This window comes from Glarea lozoyensis, assembly GCF_000409485.1.
Source record: "Glarea lozoyensis ATCC 20868 chromosome Unknown GLAREA1, whole genome shotgun sequence".
NCBI classification, from domain to species: domain Eukaryota; kingdom Fungi; phylum Ascomycota; class Leotiomycetes; order Helotiales; family Helotiaceae; genus Glarea; species Glarea lozoyensis.
The window spans coordinates 1845516-1864127 of record NW_007360983.1 but is presented as its reverse complement, the minus strand read 5'-3'; the positions used below and the strand labels follow the sequence as shown (position 1 = coordinate 1864127).

Here is an 18612-nt window from a genome sequence, read left to right as displayed (position 1 = left end):
ATGTGTGGGGATAGGGGGGATAGGGGGGATAGGATTGTGAGAATGGCGAAATGAGGTTGAGTTGGGGATCAGAAGAAGATATATGTGCTCGGAACTGTCCGGGGGGGCTGGATAGATGAGTTATTCTGTCATCGTACGGCGTCTGGGATTGGGTGTCTGTTCATAATCTTTTACAGTCAGAAACATGGAGGTTCTCTATCATTGCGCTCTACGACTTGAAATATCCTCCAGGTATAGAAGTTTTCTTCAGTGCGTTTCTTCTTCAGCCTGAACCACTCGACGATATCACTGTCAAATTCTTGACCCTTCACTATTTGAATGAGGAATTTGCCGGATCTCAGGTACATGATGATCCTGCTAAGAAGAAGTGGCTTGTCAAAGGAAAGAAGCTACTCTGTCTAAGATCTTCATGTCTCACCGACAGAAAACCTAGGATTCCATCCCATCACGCCTTTAACTTGCACCATTCTCAGCCAGACCTCTCATTCTACCAAAAAGTCCCTATCACCAACGTAAATAGCGTCCCGTACCGTCGCTTACCTGTATCACGTTTCCTAAATTGAGTAATTACAATGACTCTTTACTAATTGTCCGACGAATAAATCCCTATCTAACAAAGAATTGATCTCTTCCCAGCTGAACATACCCCTCACGAATCATCGCGACATCTTCGTGATAACACTTCTCCTCAAGACAACGGGGATGTAGATGTATCTGTGGAATTTGGTGTGATTTAAGGTGGTCGAGTGGTGTTTGTAAGTGAGGATTTTAGTGCGTGAGTGCGGCAGGGCTTTTCGATGTAAAGCTAACGTCGGTACTTCAGTAAAGATAAGAGGGTTGTGAGTAGTTGTACGAGGGTGGGGATGAGGTGGTGTGTTTCTAATGAGAAGTGGTTCGCATATGTGAGTTGAGGGTTGATATGGGTTTTTGCAGCGCGATGGTGCGTGGGTGGTTGTGATATACGGTGTTTATAGATGTACATGGGGATGGAGATTGTAGGACTGTTGGTATAGTGGGAAGGTGGGAGGTAGGATATGTTGGAGCTGATTAGTGGTAGACTAGCGAAGAAACACGATTGAGGGGGCCCTTGGAGGAAGAGTGTAGTGTTGCGGCTTGGAGCTTAGAATCTTTTCTTAGTGTAGTTTACAAGAGAAAGTGTCTAATGTAATTTCGATGTCAAAGTATAACGGAGTTATAGAACATCACCCACTTTCTCCCATCGCCAAAATACCTCTACTCTAAATTTCTACTTTAAAGCAACGAGTTACTATACATAGGTCAAGCACCCCAGAAAACAAAAGAAACATATACATTTATACTATGATACGGTCCTCGAAGATACGTCTAGATCGGGTAGATATCTCCACAACGTTCGTTTAAAAAAGATACATGATGGTACATTGTGAGGTCAGCTATTCCCATACCTCCCATCTCTTCTCACCCACCATCCACCATCCACCATCCACCACCCCCTTCCAACCCTTTCAACCCTTCATCCCCAAAACTTAAAATCAGACTCAACCTCACATCTCCCCCTCTATCTTCCCTTCCCTTCCCCATCCATCGTCCCAAGTCCCAAACCTACACCCCCTCTATCCCAGCCCACACCCCCCCTTCCCTCGTAAATTCCCAAGCTAAACTCCCTATCCATCATACCCCGAACCCATCCTACAGACCGGTTATTCGAAATCGGCGTCAGTATCGGTAATAAGCTATGATATGGTATGGTATGGTGTGGTGTAAAGGATTCTGCATATGCAATGCACACTCCCTCGGTTAATCCCGTATTTCTTAATTTAGCGAGGGTGTTTGTAGGTGCAGGAGGAGGGGAAAAAAAGAAGAAGGACCGAGAGTGAGGGAGGGGTTAGGGAAGGTTAGGGAAGGTGGTATTTTGGGGGGAGAATGTGTGGTAAGGGGAAGAGTGAGAAGAATGTGGAGGGGATTGGAGGGGGAGAGTGAGAAGAATGGAGGAGCGATTTCGAGGAGAATGGTGTTGTGGTCGGAGAAGTATTGTCGAATCAGCATGTTGAATGGGTGAGATGAGGTGAAGAGTTCAGGATGGTGTTTGAGATTGACTCGGAAGTCAACTAGATAACCAGACAGAAGAAGCTCTGTTGTTCAACAAACTCATCACAAGCACATAAAACCCAACTCATCTGTTAAAATATTATATAGAATATTCATATATCTATTCTCTCTCACGATCCAAAGAAAAAGCGCAACAGCGCACTAGCAAAGTTTGCACTAGGCATCTAATAATTACAGTGACCGACTGACAAGCCAGCCACAAATCCTCCACATAAAAGAAAAAATAAACGACTTCTCGAGTTTTTGGTACCTCCCCCTCATCCCCCATTCACATTACATAACCATATCTTTTTGATATACAAACAGTATCCCTCCATCCAATTCAATTCATAGTAATCATGGCAGACTGCCGTACGGGTCCTATAAGCAGGCCCAAATATGTTCCCAAAATCCGGTGTAAATGATGGTATCGAAGTGTAAACGCCCCCCAATGCATGCGGTCTTTGTAAATGCGAAGTGTCCTGTACAGATGTGACGAAATCCGCTTACAAAGCGAAGATGGCGAGGAGAGCCGCGCCCAGGATGCTGCCAAAGGCAACGCCGGTGGAGGAACCGCTGTTGGCGAGGAGGGGAGCGGTTGGGGAGGCGGTGCTGTTGCCTCCTGTTGGGGCGGCGATTGGGACGGTGGCAATGGTTGTTGGGGCGCTGCCTGAGTTGCCGGAGACTGGGGTGGTCTCTGCTGGGACGGCGGCTGGGGTGCCGACGACGAGGACTGGGACGGCAGCGGTGGCTGTTCCGGATGGTGCGGCGGTTGGGGTGGAGAATACGACTTGAGGGACGGTGATGACGGTGGAGATTGCGGTGGTGGTGGAGGAGGATGGGATGACCAGACCGGAAGAGACACCAGTGGACTCAACACATGGAACGGTGATGGTTGAGACGAATGAGATGGTGGTGACTGGAACGTTGGCAATTGGAGCAACTGGTGCTGGGGTGACTGATGGAGCAGCGGTGGCACCTGGGATCTCGACGGATGATGGAGATGGAAGGGAGACAGCTGGGACGGAGACAGATGAGGCGGAAACAGATGATGCGGTAACACCTGGAACCTCAACTGAAGAAGCAGCAGAAACTGAAGCGGTGGTGGTGGCAGCAGCTGGTGGGGAGACAGTTGGGCATCCAGTGATGATAGCTGGGTTCTGGGGAATGTATGGTGCGCAGATACCTTGGAAGTAGGCAGCGGCCTCAGCAACAGCTTTGTCGTCAGCTCCGTAGGCGGCAAGACACTCGAAGACGTTGTTGACGAATTCGGTGCTTGGGCAGTAGCAGGAGTGGTCGGTGTTGTCAACACATCCAACGATGAAGTTCCAGGTGTTCATGCACTTTGGAAGAGTCTCTGGGACACCTGGAGCAGTTGGTGCTGGGCCAGCGGAGGTGGAGGTGGTAGAGACGGCGGAGGTGGCAGCTGGGGAAGTTGGGACACCAGCGGTCTCAGTTGGGACAGCAGTGCATCGGGTGCAGACTGTGGAGGTGACAGTTGAAGAGACCGTGATGGTGGAGACGGTGGTTCCAACCTCAACACTGGTGGTGCCAGCAGTGGTGTGAGTAGAGGTGAATGGGCAGGTGGTCTCGGTGGTGACAACGACAACGGTGGTGACGGCAATGGAAGACTCAGCTGGGAGAGTGACTGATGGGGACTCAACAGATGAGGATGCAGCAGTGGTCTCGGTGGTTCCAGCAGCAGAGGACTCAGTGGTGGTTCCAGCGGCAGAAGACTCGGTGGTTGATGCTCCCTCGGTGGTGGAAGGAACCTCAGCAGAGCTGACTGATGCGGTGGTGGAGACGAGAGTGGTCAATCCAGAGCTGCTTGGGCTTGGGACAGCGATGGTGCTGGAGTTACCGTATGAAGTGGCAGAGGTGGAGGATGAAGAAACACCAGCAGTAGACTCGACGGTGGTAGACTCAGCAGTGGTAGTTCCAGCAGTGCTGCTGCTCACAACCTCAGAGGATGAAACGCTGACCGAAGCACTTGAAGAAGCGCTGGAAGATGCAGCGGTGGTAGTCTCAGCTGGACTGGTCTTTGGGGTGGTCTGAGCAGCAGATGTAGAGGTGGTGGTGGCCTTTGTGGAGGTGGAAGAGGCCTTTGTGGAGGTAGAACGGGTAACAGTGCTGGAAGCTGGGTTGCAGTCGAATCCAATGCTGTGAATACCGAGATCACACTTGTCCTTGCCCTTTCCGTTGTTCTTACCCTTGTTTGGTGGGTAGACGATGGTAACTGCGGTAGCTCCACCACATTGAGTGTTCTTGACAATAGACCCGCCAGTGCTGCAGCCTGAAGTCTGTTTGCAGGTAGACTTATCAGGCATCTCAAAGTGGAAATCGAGCTCGCAGTCGAACTCTACGGAAACGTGCATCTCAGTGACGGAGAACTTCTTGACCTCGGTGTTGGCACCGCAGCTGAATGAAGAAGACTTGGACTTGTCGCTGTGGGCAGAACCAGTGATGCACTTGGTGTTGGCGAATGTACGCTTGACCAAAGAGTCACGCTTTCCAAAAGAGTTGGCGCAACCCCATCCTTGGAAGTTCATTCCACCATAGCTGGTAACAGGCTTGCCTGGGTTGAGGGTAGACCAGTCGAAACCGGTGTTTTGCTGAGGAATACAGTCGTTGTTTGTGTTAGATGGGCAAGAGAACAAGCCGCCTGAGCCAAAACCCTACAAGCGAGATCAGTTAGTGTTCTCGATGAGGGATATACTTTTACTCACAGTTGCAGCGGCGACTTGGAGGGTGGATGCCAAGGCAATAAGAGAAGAGACACTTTGAGTCTTCATTTTGAATATAGATGATCGATTTGCAGTTGAAACTTGTTGTTGTTCTGACTAGAATATAGACTGGACTGTGCTGTAAGTGAGCGTAGAGCGAGTGTATATGTATATGTATAGATGGTAATTGATTGATGTAAGAAAAAAATATGAGAGCAAAGAAGCGAATGACTTTGGCACTCAGAAAGGATTATTGCAAGCAGATAAAAGGAAGAAAAGACCTGGAGAGGATGAGGAGGAAAAGAGAGTATTCCTGAGGGATCTCAGGATAAGTTATATGTTTGGGAGTCGCTGGCTGTCGGGGCTCACGACCAAACGCCGCCACAGCCACCCGTCTCTCCTATCATCCCATGTCAAAGGGGATGCGGGGCCGCAACGCATGGGGGGCATGTCTTTGCGGACTCTTTGAGGTGAGTGGCCCTTGTCCTACCGTGCTATACTTGGGTGTCTTTCACCCGTTTGATCAAAGGCCACACCGGTTCGCGCGCGTTTGATGGTGGAAATGGCCAAGAGCTTGTTTGGAGGTCAACCACAAAGAGTTAGAGCCGCAGACAAAGGTGGAGAGGAAACATGGGAAGCTGCTGCTGCCAAAGCGATCTGAGTCCTGTTCGCCCTTCCAGACCCTCCTGCTGCTCGAATGGAAGGGTTTCCGTGGTGAAAGGAGCTTAGGGCGCGGGCCAGGAGGCTCGAGAGAGTCGCGATGGGGACTGAATGAGGGGGCAGATGAAACGAGTCGGAAGCTTTTGCCCAGAAAGAGGCAGCACGAGTCCGCTACTGCAGGTACGCTGTACAGGAGGTGCGACAGCCGGAAAAGGCGTGTGAATTCAACTCAATTGTCCGATCTGGCTGTCCCCCCTTGGCTGCAGGTGCACTTCACCGGCAAAGCGAGCCCCAAGCCACCGACGCTGCGTCTTTCGAGGTCCTCCTTCCTCTCTGCGGTACATTGCTTGACGAGAATTGGTCGAGGACACAGTGAGAAGGACGTTGCAATGTTGCATTTTCCTCAAGTAATACGGGGTGATTCCTCAGGGAGCTGTCCCGTCAGCGAAGGCGAGAGCAGGAACAAAGGCAAGCCGCCTACTCAAAGGCGGACGGCAGCTTCACTCTCGAGGCTCTGGCTCTGCTCTGCTCCGCTCTTTCAGACTTTCAGGTTTGTCGCTCTGCCGTGCCGGGGTTGACCACGAAACACACGATGTTTGTCTGGCAGCTCATGGCGCTCGCCTAAATCACAAAGAAACATCGACGTCCAACAGATGGCGCGCAACGGTGGAGTTTTGTTTTTAGCACCGATTCCGTACCGCCTTTGTTCTTTTCCGTGGAACCTGAACCACTCTTCGCACGATTTAGAGTGCTGCATTTCGCGCGGGCGCTGCGACTCGCTACTCGAGAGTGCCGTCGCGCACTCGGCCATTGGGTGGTGCGCCCCTTGGCTCCTGTTTCAAGACACCACCCAACCAGAAGCCCCCATTTATCCCCAGCAGCCATCGCCGAAACGATGCGAGCAAAAGGAACATCGTTGTAAGGAAGCAGGATGCGCTGTGTATAGAAATTAATTTTTGCTATTTTGGGGAAATAGATGAATAGGCAGAGAGACCAGACCATCGGCTACACGAGAGAATGCAGAGTAAGACGGGCAATGGTAAGGCTTCCTTTCTCGAGTCGAGTTTGTTGATTGATTGATTCATTTGTCCGTATGAATGGTTCATAATTCATAATGATGTAATCAAAGTAACTCTGCCTGCAGCAGCAGCCTGAACTGTGTATAACTTTCGCCCTCTCTGTTTTGACCTCTTTTTTCACCGTTGCATTTCAACAGTCGGATAATTATCACAACTCCGTTTCCGTTACTTACCCAACTCCTGGCTTTCGCTCTGAGGCTTCCGGCTTGACTGACAAGTCACTCAGTCACTAATCATCATGAATCATCGAATCATCGGACGATGCTTAGGGCATTGGCATCCAATTCAGATAGATTAAGCAATCCGATGTTGTATCGTTGTATCTTCGGTCCAACCTCGTTGGCTCGTTGAGCACTGAACTCAAAATGCAAAGCACTGAGCTCTTCGGGGTTGGTCCTCCCTTGTGGCGATAGCTTCAAAACCCACAGAGCCTCTCGTCCCGCAGCACACTCGAGGTCTGAGAACACCACTAATGCAACCACTCTATCTGCCCGCAAGTTCGTGACAGAAAGATAAACAGGGTCCGTATGAATACGACGGGTTGGATTTCATGATCCATCGTAGCTCGAATGGTAATATATTGTTTGTCATCAAGATGGAGAGCAATATACTTCAAATGAAATCTCCACTGAGGCGAGAGAAAATCTTTCAGAAATGTGACAACTCTTTACGATTTATTGTGCCTAGAATATCCGGAAAGATCTCTTTGCGATATCTTGGTGGTTTTCAATTCCAAACGGCTCAACAATCTTCGTATGTTTCAACTTGATCGCGACCAATCGGTTGAACAACTTGTTTCTCGCTGTCAATGTTTTTCAGAACCCGGCGAAAATCATATGACGCGGCCATTAACGAATTCGATATTTAATATCCAGAACTTCTCCTTTCAGTACTTCATGAACTATATGATCCGGTGTAAGGACTGTATTAGATGAAGATGGAAGAGTGCAATGTCCGCTGTATCCTCTTGATTTCTTCTTCGGGACAGCGTTCCTGATGTCTGCGAACCGAGCTTCAACGACCATCAAAACACTTCGAGTCCCAGGTGTCCAACATCTTCACCCAATTCAGCAGACACGAGCTTCCTCTTTCTCTCGTCTATTTGCATGACGATCTTGATGAACTTTGGCATCACACTGCTTCTGCACTCTGCAGGTACCATCGTCCGTGTGGTGACATTGCAGAGTCGTCTTCGCAAGAGCTTGTCACTTGCCTGCTGCTGCACCGAGGCATGTTGGATTTAACCTGACTCCAACGCCCTCAAAATAAATCTCACACGTTTCAAGCAAAGCAATTGCTGTCAAAGACTCGTCTTGCCCATCCCAATACCACCCACCTCCTCGTCAAAGAAAGAATACGAGATCTTGCAACACAACATCTCCAACATCATCCGCGCTCAACCTCATCACCCGATTATATCACCTTACCATCGTGACATTTTCCTCTCGTCTCGCACGGCCTTCTGAAACGTCGACGTCTCGGGTAATTCTCCTTTTCCCAAAAGAAAAAAGCCCAGACGTGCGGTTGAGCTCGGTCTCGCGTAGCGGTTGAGGGGGAAACAGGGTCACCTTTCTTGAAACAACATGGCTTGATTCGAGATGGGCTCTTTGCAGCAAAGATCGCGGAGGAGAGCGCAAAAGGGGGTGAAAGTAAAAGCTTGCACAGAAATTAAAATGAGGCAGTGCAAAAGAAGAAGGTTTGATGTGTATCATCGCAGGGTGCGTATCGATTTTCCAGGCTTGAAAGAGCTGCCGGTTTCGTAGATTTTTCTCCTTTCGTATTGCTTCCATCCTAGATGCCGGTGATCTTTGTGCATGCGATGGTGATTTATGCTGTTCCCCTCTGGCATAAAGTCCCGAGGCTGTGTAAGCGGAGAAGATCATGGCGATTTCGATTTGACTTTCTGAAAATCTTCATGTTTGAAACCTCTTTCGCTTGGGCATCATGGTGTAACTCGTTCATGACTTGCGCCAGATAATCATCCCGATCGCAGTTATGCAAATCATTGACATGGTGTATTTCGTCAGTGGTCAGCAAACCAACATAAGCACTGGACTTTGGTAATGCGGGGAGAGGCGTGAGGCGTGAGGCGCATGGTGATACATGGCTGTGCGGTATATCTGCCAGTCAGCAAAGTAGAAACGTATGACATGATGGGATCGAGTTGGATTTTGATTCATGATGTGTTGAATGGAAAAGCGAAACAATAGGAAGCGACGAAAACAAACTTCGATCCGGGCCAATATTTTCGTCACGTGCACGAGCACAACAACACTTACTCTGGCCTTTCGGCGCTTTGATCTGTGTTTTTGAGATTTAATATACTCCATACTGTGTACAGAGTCATACATGTCGTACCAAACAACCGTGCCGCGACTCCCATCCTGTGGGAGAGATACAGCCACCAACTCGCCTATCGTGAGGAACATCAATTGTGAGCCACAACAACACTTCACTTTATCCTGATCATTGCAATCTCGAGTACCTTGCTCACCGATGCTAGACCTCCGAATTACTCCCACGAAGGTCCTTTTATTCTACAACTCAATTTATACTTGATTTCTAATACCAACAGTAACTTTTGAAATCTCCCCATCTAACAACCTCACTACTTCCACGCGCAATCCAAAAGCAGAAGATCACTTTACTGACACAGACACACACACAACAAAAACCCCTCATATCCAAAATTCGAATCCCCCCAACGTAACACTCCCCCCCTCCCCAGAGAATCCCACAACAACACGCTTCGCCCCCTCATCCACGTAACAAACCATTCCCTCCCACCCCATAACCACAGAATGATCTTCGCATAGTATAGTCCATAGCGCGTTGAGCTACCATTGCTCATACTACGGCAGGTTCTTGCAATATCGAATACACTACAAGATACTGGTTTCAAAGAGCGGTAGGTGAATAAGTGAGCTTTCGCAACCGGGGATATTGGGGACTGGGTGGTAGAGCGTGGCTTGGACGTGAGGTTAAGGTTAGGGGAAGTGGGGGATACCGATTGATGTAACATGTGTTGGTAAAATCACCTAAGAGAATAAGGATTGCGAAAAGAGTGCTCTGTGCGAGAGTGTATAAATAATACTTTCAGCCAGGTGTTTGTGGGCGGGAAGTTGGGAGTTACTGTAGGAATACTATGACTGCTTTGGGGTGTTTCAGTCCTTTCTGAGTAACAAATGATTCAGCTGTGCGAGGTATATACTGCGAAACTTCCACGTACGGTTTTAGGTGTCTGGCTTGTGATATGTGTGGATTTAATTTAAGTAATACGTAAATGGGATTATCTTGATTACAATATAGGGTAACTCTACAATCACACAAGGGGCTTTAATATAAAAATGAGTTAATTGTGAGCTGGAAGTCTATATCCCAACTCAGGATTTTACTAAACGAAATTAAATTTTCAGTCTATGTGTTAGGTGTCGTTTTAAAGACGATGAGCTCGTGATGTTACTATTAGAAATGAATTTGGTTAAGAGAAGTATAAGGATATCTTCTTTTTCGGGTGATAACAAATTGGCGAAGGTTAATTTGTAGATAATTAAAGTGAGTAAGATGCATTTCGACTTCGCAAAACCTTCGAGATACTTAATCGATAGTTTACACAACATCCTACTCGTCTTGATATTCCGAACTGTAAAATATACAGGTGGTGAATATTGAGGTATAACATGAAACAGTACTTTCAGTAAGGACTGTGTTAAAGATAAGCTTCAAACTACTATAAAAACACATTTGTTACCCCCGAGTCCTATTACAAATATTCTATATATCATAATCTCAGATTCCTACGTTCTCTAAACCACATACGACACAAACTCTCCAAACGTACACAACCCCCCTCGAGAAATCCCCTAAACAACGACTTCGCGCCCCGTTAATTAAATAACCAAACCCGTTCCCTTCCTGTCTTGTATTATAAAAACCGGACATCCCCGCCACTATACCGAAGAACATGGAATGTGACCCTACACGTTCCGCACAAAATCCACAAGTAATCAAGATCTTCCGATGCTTATTTATATAAGATATACCGTTTGGATATACGTCTCCGAGTTACATCGTAGAAAGAACTAGAAATAGACGAAAGATGAAATTCTAAACAACATTTTCTCTTACCTACATCCTGGGATCGCTATGATTGTAATACCCGCCGCGAGATACTAGCGTGCTGATAATAGTATAAGGGGGTTTTAAGTAGTAGATTAGTACGATGAAATACACTAGATAACTAGTTTCTATAGATTTTTATAGACATAATATCCTAACGAAAATAACTTCTCTCTTATAAACAAATGTCTAATTTTTATTTTTTTTAGTTACTCGACATTAACCCTTAAGACCTTACCTAAAGTACTATCTATAAAAGTTCTAATCCTAACTACCCTTATATTTTCAACAACTATAGTAATTACTAACTTTTCTTAAATCCCCCATTTTTCGCATCCACTATACGTAAACTAAATAAACACATTTATTATCTCTACAATCGTCATCTTTCGAGAGTATTTAGATAAATACATATTTTCAAAAAGACCAATCTTATCTTGCGCACCTGTCTCGTAGAATCGGATCCCAATTATCGTAGCCAGAACTTGCCGTGCCCTCCCAGACTTCTTGTGTCGGGGAATCTTACAATGGTTTCTGGTTGCTCTTTGCTGTGTTGGAAGGGCTACCTGTTTAGGCGACGTGTCGAGCGATTCTGAACGGCCTGGTGATATTGTAAATATCATGAGGTGCAATTGCGGGGTTGTTGCATATCGAGGATGACGGAAAGCTGTTGTAAGGGAATTAGTGAGGTTGTTGTGTATGGTAGTTTGTTACACATCGAGGATAACCGAAAGCTGTATGTTAGGAGATTATATATATATTAAATCCCGTATTAATCGGCATGTACGTAGGAACGGTAGTATTATCGCATATCGCGAAGTGAGAAATAGGTTTATCATTATACTACTGATTTCACTATTCTAGCAGGCTACTTATTCGGAGAGAAGAATCATCTCCTGCCATACACCAAGTCCTTTACACAAAATACTCAACTACAACATCTCCTTACCCACTACCCATCAAATCCAATATCCCACCACCCCTCTCCCCTAAGTATACTCCCGTCTATCCACATATACTTCCCCAGCAACTGCGCGCCGAACAATACGAGCCACAGTATAAAAACACCATGAACGACGTATAAAACCTACAATCAAACATACGACAGAATCACACTCAGATAGCAAATCTTACCACCCATAGACGGGTTAAAAATAGAATACATCAATGGCCCCCGCTACGCTACCGGAGACAAGTAAATACCAGGTCTGCATGCCTCACGATGTACGAAAAAGAAAATTATTTTGGTGTTTGGGAAGAAGGGAATCACGGTCGTTGGAAATAAGGGGGGTGGTGTAATGTAAATTTGCCTTGACATTTTCATGAGAAGATTCTAAACTACCTATACCGATCCATCTATTTCCCATCTCGCACGCAACGCGCCTCGGCGCGAAAAAAGATATCCATCCATTCCCGTCCATTTGCCTTTTAGATATCAAAATCAAAAACAATCAGATCCCATACTCCAATGCGCATCGACGAATACGTCCGCGTTCTATTCTAACCCCCTCTTTCCCTCCTTCAATCTACAAACTTCCCCTACGCGGAAAACTAACGCCCTCCACAGCAGGCGAGTCCGTGAACCAGGTGACGCGATCGAGACCGCCCTCGTTGACGAGCGTGCATGGCAGCCCACCACCGCCCTCAAAGATCTGTTTCATAATCTCCTTCTTGCCGCCGCCGGTCGCGACGAAGGCGATCTTGACGCCGTGCGTGACGACGGGGAGCGTGAGAGTGATGCGTTTCGCGGGCGGCTTGGGTGAGTCCTCGATCGGCGCGACCCAGCAGTCTGTCTCGCGGAGCAGTTCGTGGCCGGGGAAGAGACTGCATGTGTGACCGTCTGGACCGCATCCCAAAAGTAGGAGGTCGAAGATGGGGAGTTTGACGCTATCTCTGGCGGCGAAGGATTCGACGAGGAGTTTCTCGTACTGGTCTGCCATTTCCTGGACGTCGTCCAGGAGATCCGTGTTGATGGTGTGGACTTTCGGCTGGCCCAGCTCGGCGGGGATTTTATCGAGGAGTTCGGCTTTGAGGAGGCAGTAATTCGAATCTTCATGGTCGAGAGGAACGGCGCGTTCGTCTGCGAAGAAGATCTCCCATTTGTCGAATTGTAGCTTTTCTTCCGCCGATGTTGCTGGGGCTAAAAGAGCTTTTGCGAGGGTTTTGGGGAGGGAGCCGCCGGACACTGCGACTTTGAAGGAATCATGACGGTGGAGGCCTGCGGTTTGGGCTTGGAGGATGTAGGTTCTCAAGGTTGGCGCGAGCTTGTCAACGTCTGGGAAGGCGAGAAGGTTTGGTTGTCCACCCATATTTGCGATCGGTTTGTTGCGCGAGAATGTTTCTGTTGATGATGGAGAATTGGCGCTGGAGATTGGTGGTGGGATGGTGGGGTGATTGCGGCTATCGATAGCTGCCCGATAACTGGGAATCTGGTAACGAAGTGGGATGTCAGATTCAGGCACGAAGAGGTAGAAGAAGTATGCGACGGATGAGAGGAGAATTGGAAGCAGAGATAAGAAGCAGAAGTTGTGGTTCATTAATTTGGCGCGAAGTAGATGGAAGTTTGTAAGGCCTTTGCCCACTTGCTACCGAAATTGAAGCGGGTCTTTCCCGGGTTGGATGGGGCTGTTTGGCTTGTGGAAGATGACGCTGCGGCGATAAGGTAGACGAATGAGCTCGGGAGTGGTACGAGTAACCAAGTACAAATAGTTGCATACCTCTCTAGTCAGCAAAAGCTGTAGACATAAGTTAGTAGCTGCTGCTACGATTCAGTAGGTTTATGCCGAGATGTATGGTGTGAGGTTCCATGAGTCGTAGAATAGAGCAAAGTTTTGTAGCGGTGATGTTACTAGGACTTTTTCGAATCACAAAGAGTTGTAGAGAATCGGATGTACCTCCTAAACAGAGTGGAGTAGAGATGACGACAGCATAGTTGAAACAAACAGACAGAGTACCTACTCGAGTAGGCAACTAACAATAATAGCAAGGCTTGGAGTCGAAACTTGGAACGATCAAACATATATCAGGTCAGCATATTATACTCACCTTATGCTACTCAGCTTATAGTTTGTACAACCACAAACAGTGGACACAAGAATTAGTATCAAGCTGAGCAACCACACTAAGACGATCCACGCCATTCTCATACCTCGTATTGGTGATTTGTTTTAGATTTACTATGCTCCCCACGCTGTGCCAACTAATACTTTGACCAAAGAAGACATTTGCGGGATGATATTGAGATGCAACCGCCAATCACGCAAGTATCATCCGGTTGGGATATGATGTGTGTATATCTATCAGACAACTCTTATAGATCGCCAGGCGTATCCATCTATTCATATCACCCTTGGTGGTTCAGCCAGCCGAGATATAGGTGTCAACTCAGGCTATGCCCATATTGTGTTGTTCGTGATACAGTCAAAATAGGTTTGATATTTTTGGCGTATCTGAGAGTAATGTAGTCAAGAACCAAGCGAATAGGATTGACGCCGCGGAGAGAGTGAACGATTTCGATTCCTGTACAACTCGGCTCGGCCGGAACAAGAGTTTCCCTGTATGCTTGGTTACCGGATGTCCTGCCGTATGCAAATATCGGCCACCTGTTCAGCCATTATTGGGAGGGTGATGATCTAGTCGAGAAATGCAACGCCGCCAAGCCTGTAACTTCGTGAGGTCGCTTCAGTTAGAAGATTCGGAAGGGATTTCTTATGCCTAAGCCTGCTGTCAGCAGAAAGAGAGTGATCGAATGTTATTGTCAACTTCAATATCGCCATAATTATTGCAGATGTCTGTTGAGGTGTGTCGCATGAAAAGTGACAGAGATCCATTAGATACCTGAGGCTGCACTTAGCTTGAACGGCCCCTCCGATACGGCCTCATCCGAGTTCATGGCAAGCACCCCACCAAAGTGCTAGATTCCTCATCCAAACACCATCACCGTCGCAAGCTCAACCGCCAAAAGAGCATCACCATGGCACCATTACCCAAACATCTCACTGGCGACAAAGCTGCCATTGATGAATTCATCAACCAATTCGACGTGCGTTGAGTCAGTCCCAGACCGTCTCTATCTTCTGGCTGATCACTGATGAGCGATTCAGGTGTTCCTGTTTGATTGCGATGGTACATGAGTTTTGCTGCTTGAAGTAGTGTATGCTGATGAAACTAGGAGTCCTATGGTCTGGTGACCATCTATTTCCGGGAACAGTAGAGACCTTGGAATTGTTAAGATCCAGAGGTTGGGGCAGCTGCTGTGAAGGTGGGATTTGAATAACAATGAGTAGGGAAAAAGACCATCTTCGTCACCAACAACTCTACGAAGTCTCGCGCCGATTACCTGAAGAAGCTTACATCAATGGGCATCCCGAGCAATGTCGACGAAATCTTCGCATCCGCATACTCCTCTGCCATCTATATTTCGAGAATCATGAAGCTCCCAGCGCCTAAGAACAAGGTATTTGTGATTGGAGAAGCCGGAATCGAGACTGAATTGCGCTCGGAAGGCGTAGAGTTCCTTGGAGGTACCGATCCAGCTTTGAGAAGGGATATAACACCAGAAGATTATACCAATATTGCCAATGGCTCCATGCTTGATGAGAATGTGGGCATCGTGTTGGCAGGATTGGATTTCCACATCAACTATTTGAAACTCTCTCTGGGATATCAATATCTTGCTCGGGGAGCGAAATTCCTGGCAACCAACCTCGACAGCACTCTGCCATCTGCCAAAACCTTCTTTCCCGGAGCGGGCTCGATATCGGTTCCTCTGATCAACATGACTGGACAGCAACCGATTGCGCTCGGCAAACCCAGTCAGGCGATGATGGATTCCATCGAAGGCAAATTTCATTTTGATCGGAAGAAGGCTTGCATGGTGGGTGATCGACTAGATACCGATATTCAATTTGGACTCGAGGGCAAACTGGGAGGTACTCTGGCGGTCCTGACTGGTGTTAGCAGAAAAGAACAGTGGGAGGTTGAGGATGCACCGGTGGTGCCTCACTACTACGTGGATAAGCTGAGCGATTTGAGCGGGTAAGTACTTGGAAGCTGGATAGACTAGAGGCCCGCGGAGAAATAGAATGATAAACATATGCATGACATGCCATGTCCTTGGTCGATGCGTACGACATAGAGAATATATTAGACACAACCACCATCGCTGGCTTGCAGGTGGCATTCATACATTCAAGGCACATCATGGCCGTCGATGAGCGTGATACTTGGCCTTTGATGAGCATGATGATACTTGGGATTTGGCCCCCACCCCTTTGGCGTCGACATCACAAACAGGTCATCTACAGGTCATCTTTCGAGGGAATTGCGGATGCCATAAATGTGGCCGGCACGGTGACATCATTGTAACTTTTGAGATGCCAGGACCGACGGATGTGCCCATGGCCCACGATCACGCGCCAGATAAGACGACCGATCGACGCAGTCATTAGCCATTTTGGTGGATCGACGACATGACAGTGTTGACAGCCGCGAAGCCACTTACTCATCTGTACAGCAAGGCGACGTCGTTTTGACTGCACGGTGCAGCTGGGTGCAGGAGGGGGGAGGGGGGAGGGTTAGGGGGTCTGGACGAGGGGTCCAGATGTGACTCCAGCAGCGAGGAAAAGAGCTCACAGTGCGAGGCTGCTCCGGAATAATGACACAGAGGACAGGATTTCTGCAGGGTTTTGGACCCTGAAAAGACCCTTGGGACATGAAACAGGCCTTGGTATAGCCTCTCCCGCGCGTCCCGGTCATGGTCAATATCTGAGTAGTTTGTGCAGCAGCAGCAGTTGCAGAACGGTGTTTTTCTTGCCCATCTTCCAGGTTTCTGGACCCTTTCTGGACCCTACTGGACCCTACTGGATCCCATCCGTACTCGGGTTCGCCCGGAGGATTTGCTCCGTCATCTGGTTGGCCTCTGTTCGTTGCACGCTTTCCCCGGCCCCCAGCCCAGGCACAAGATGCCACGCCACTAATGGAGGAATCGGGGTGAACCCTTTGCCTTAGACGAGGGGTGTGAGAAAACCAGCAGCGGGGCAGGCCTCCGCCGCCTTTCCTTCGAAAAATTTAAATATTCCACAATGTAACGAGCTTCCCTTGAACGAAGTTTTGCCCAGCCGACTATGTTCAAGCCGCCCGCATCATTATGGACAGCAGTGACGAGGAGGACAACACTCCGTACTACCTCGAGCGCCGAGAGACCCTCACGGCAGAACTGAGATCGCATCCTTACGATTTGATTCTATACCTCGAACGAGCCCAGATATACAGCGAGCTGGGCTATCCGGACCTGAGTGCGGGCGACGCCTATCGCGCCCTTCTTCTTCATGATGAGTGTGCGACCGAGGAGTTCGAGTACCACGAGCAGGCCACCGAGGCTTTACAGGAGTGGTGTGCGGACGGTCCAGGAGGAACATGGCAGTTGCCTGCCGTGCTGAGATCGAAGGGGGGTGTTCACCAGTTGGTGAGCCAGGTCGAGCGAGTCGATCTCAATCCAGATCCCAAGCTCACGGTTGCGAAGCAGCAATCGAATGGTGTTTCCAATGGCGTGGCAAATGGAGAGCTGGACGGAGAGGGAAATGTGATGGAAGTCAGGATGGAGAAAGTTTTGAAAAACGCCTCGTTACGATGCTACCGAAACCTCTCGATAAGCCTCCTACTCTGCGGATGTCTGAAGAGCTCATACGATTTCTGCCAGCGAGGCTTGACCGTCAACCCAGGAGACGAGGAACTGGAACAAGCAAAGGAATACATACAATTGATCGCCAAGAGGAGGTTAAAGGTTAAAGAATTGGATTACAGCCAGCTCCCTGATCAAGGACTGGTGAGGAGAGAGATATACCCATGGAACGACCACGAGCCAGATCGATACTCAGCAGAGACGCTGGCCTTTCTCAACAAGGAATTGGCAAAATGCGCACCAAAGTGTGAAGCTAAAGTGACGGAATTGCCAATTCTTTTCCACAATTATAATAATAGCGACAATTATGGCACAACACCTACCATGAGCCAGCTTGGATTGTTCGCCAAAGAAGATATAGAACCTGGAGAGGAAATCCTGGATGAATTCTCACTTCTTGCTGCCAATAACGTACTGAAAGACGCTCTATGCGACGCGTGTAGCTCAGCACTTCCACCTCTGACGGTAGATAGCGAGGTCGTAGCATGTCCTGACTGCGACGATATCATGTTCTGCAATTCCGATTGTTTCGAGCGAGCACAAGCTTCCTACCACCCCGCCGTCTGCGAAAAAGACATCGACACCGTAGCCAAAGACCCCGACCCAAAAGAAAAACCATTCGCACTCTACCTTCTTCTTCTAGGCCGCGCTCTCGCCATGGCAGTGACTCAAGAAACCCATCCCCTCGACCTTACCGAAGTAAAATACATTTGGGGCGACTTCCTCCCCAGCTCTCAAAACGCCATCCCGCTACCCCCCGACTCAGAACCCCCTCCCATCTGGACGCTCCCCTTCTCTTTCTCCTCTAACATTGCCGGCCCGCTCCACCTTCTCGAGAAAATGGACATCGACATTTTCCAAAATCTAGACCACTACGATTTATGGGTCTTCAACACCCTCTACGCCAAGTTCCGCGGCACCGCCTCGGCACGCGTCAACCATCGAACGGGTCACCCCGAAGTCGCGGCCGTTCATCCGCTCTGGTGTCTCGCGAACCATGATTGTGATCCGAACGTGCAGTGGGAGTGGGGTGCGCGCATGCGCTTCTGGTGTCGTGAGAAGAGGATTGATGGGTCGAAGGGCGGGGTTAAAAAGGGTGAGGAAATCCTGAACCATTACACGGATGTGGAGCTGGGTGTCAAGGAGCGCCGCGAGTGGGCGAAGGGCAGTCTGGGTGGGTTTTGTATGTGTGAGAGGTGTAAGCGGGAGGCGGGCGAGGCGATTGAGAGGGCGGATGGGAGTGGGCAGAAGGAGTCGTAGGTGGAAGATACCGAAGGGAAAG

General features: G+C 48.5%; 4 protein-coding genes across 4 annotated transcripts; 2 read left to right on the top strand and 2 right to left on the bottom strand.

Moving 5' to 3' along the window:
• Positions 1-2573: 2573 nt before the first annotated feature.
• Positions 2574-4859, bottom strand: GLAREA_09255 (adhesin protein Mad1; the record flags this gene model as incomplete). The annotated part of the gene is made up of 2 exons (XM_008078216.1): positions 2574-4742; positions 4794-4859. 2 exons carry the CDS (start codon positions 4857-4859, stop codon positions 2574-2576), a joined length of 2235 nt encoding a protein of 744 aa, XP_008076407.1.
• Positions 4860-12174: 7315 nt separating this feature from the next.
• Positions 12175-13185, bottom strand: GLAREA_09254 (NagB/RpiA/CoA transferase-like protein; the record flags this gene model as incomplete). Its single annotated transcript, XM_008078215.1, has 1 exon — positions 12175-13185. The coding sequence occupies one exon, from the start codon at positions 13183-13185 to the stop codon at positions 12175-12177; it is 1011 nt and encodes a 336-aa protein (XP_008076406.1).
• Positions 13186-14621: 1436 nt separating this feature from the next.
• On the top strand, positions 14622-15689 carry GLAREA_09253 (HAD-like protein; the record flags this gene model as incomplete). Its single annotated transcript, XM_008078214.1, has 4 exons — positions 14622-14690; positions 14752-14773; positions 14820-14888; positions 14935-15689. The coding sequence occupies 4 exons, from the start codon at positions 14622-14624 to the stop codon at positions 15687-15689; spliced, it is 915 nt and encodes a 304-aa protein (XP_008076405.1).
• Positions 15690-16796: 1107 nt separating this feature from the next.
• GLAREA_09252 (SET) lies at positions 16797-18590 on the top strand (the record flags this gene model as incomplete). The annotated part of the gene is made up of 1 exon (XM_008078213.1): positions 16797-18590. The coding sequence occupies one exon, from the start codon at positions 16797-16799 to the stop codon at positions 18588-18590; it is 1794 nt and encodes a 597-aa protein (XP_008076404.1).
• Positions 18591-18612: the final 22 nt, after the last annotated feature.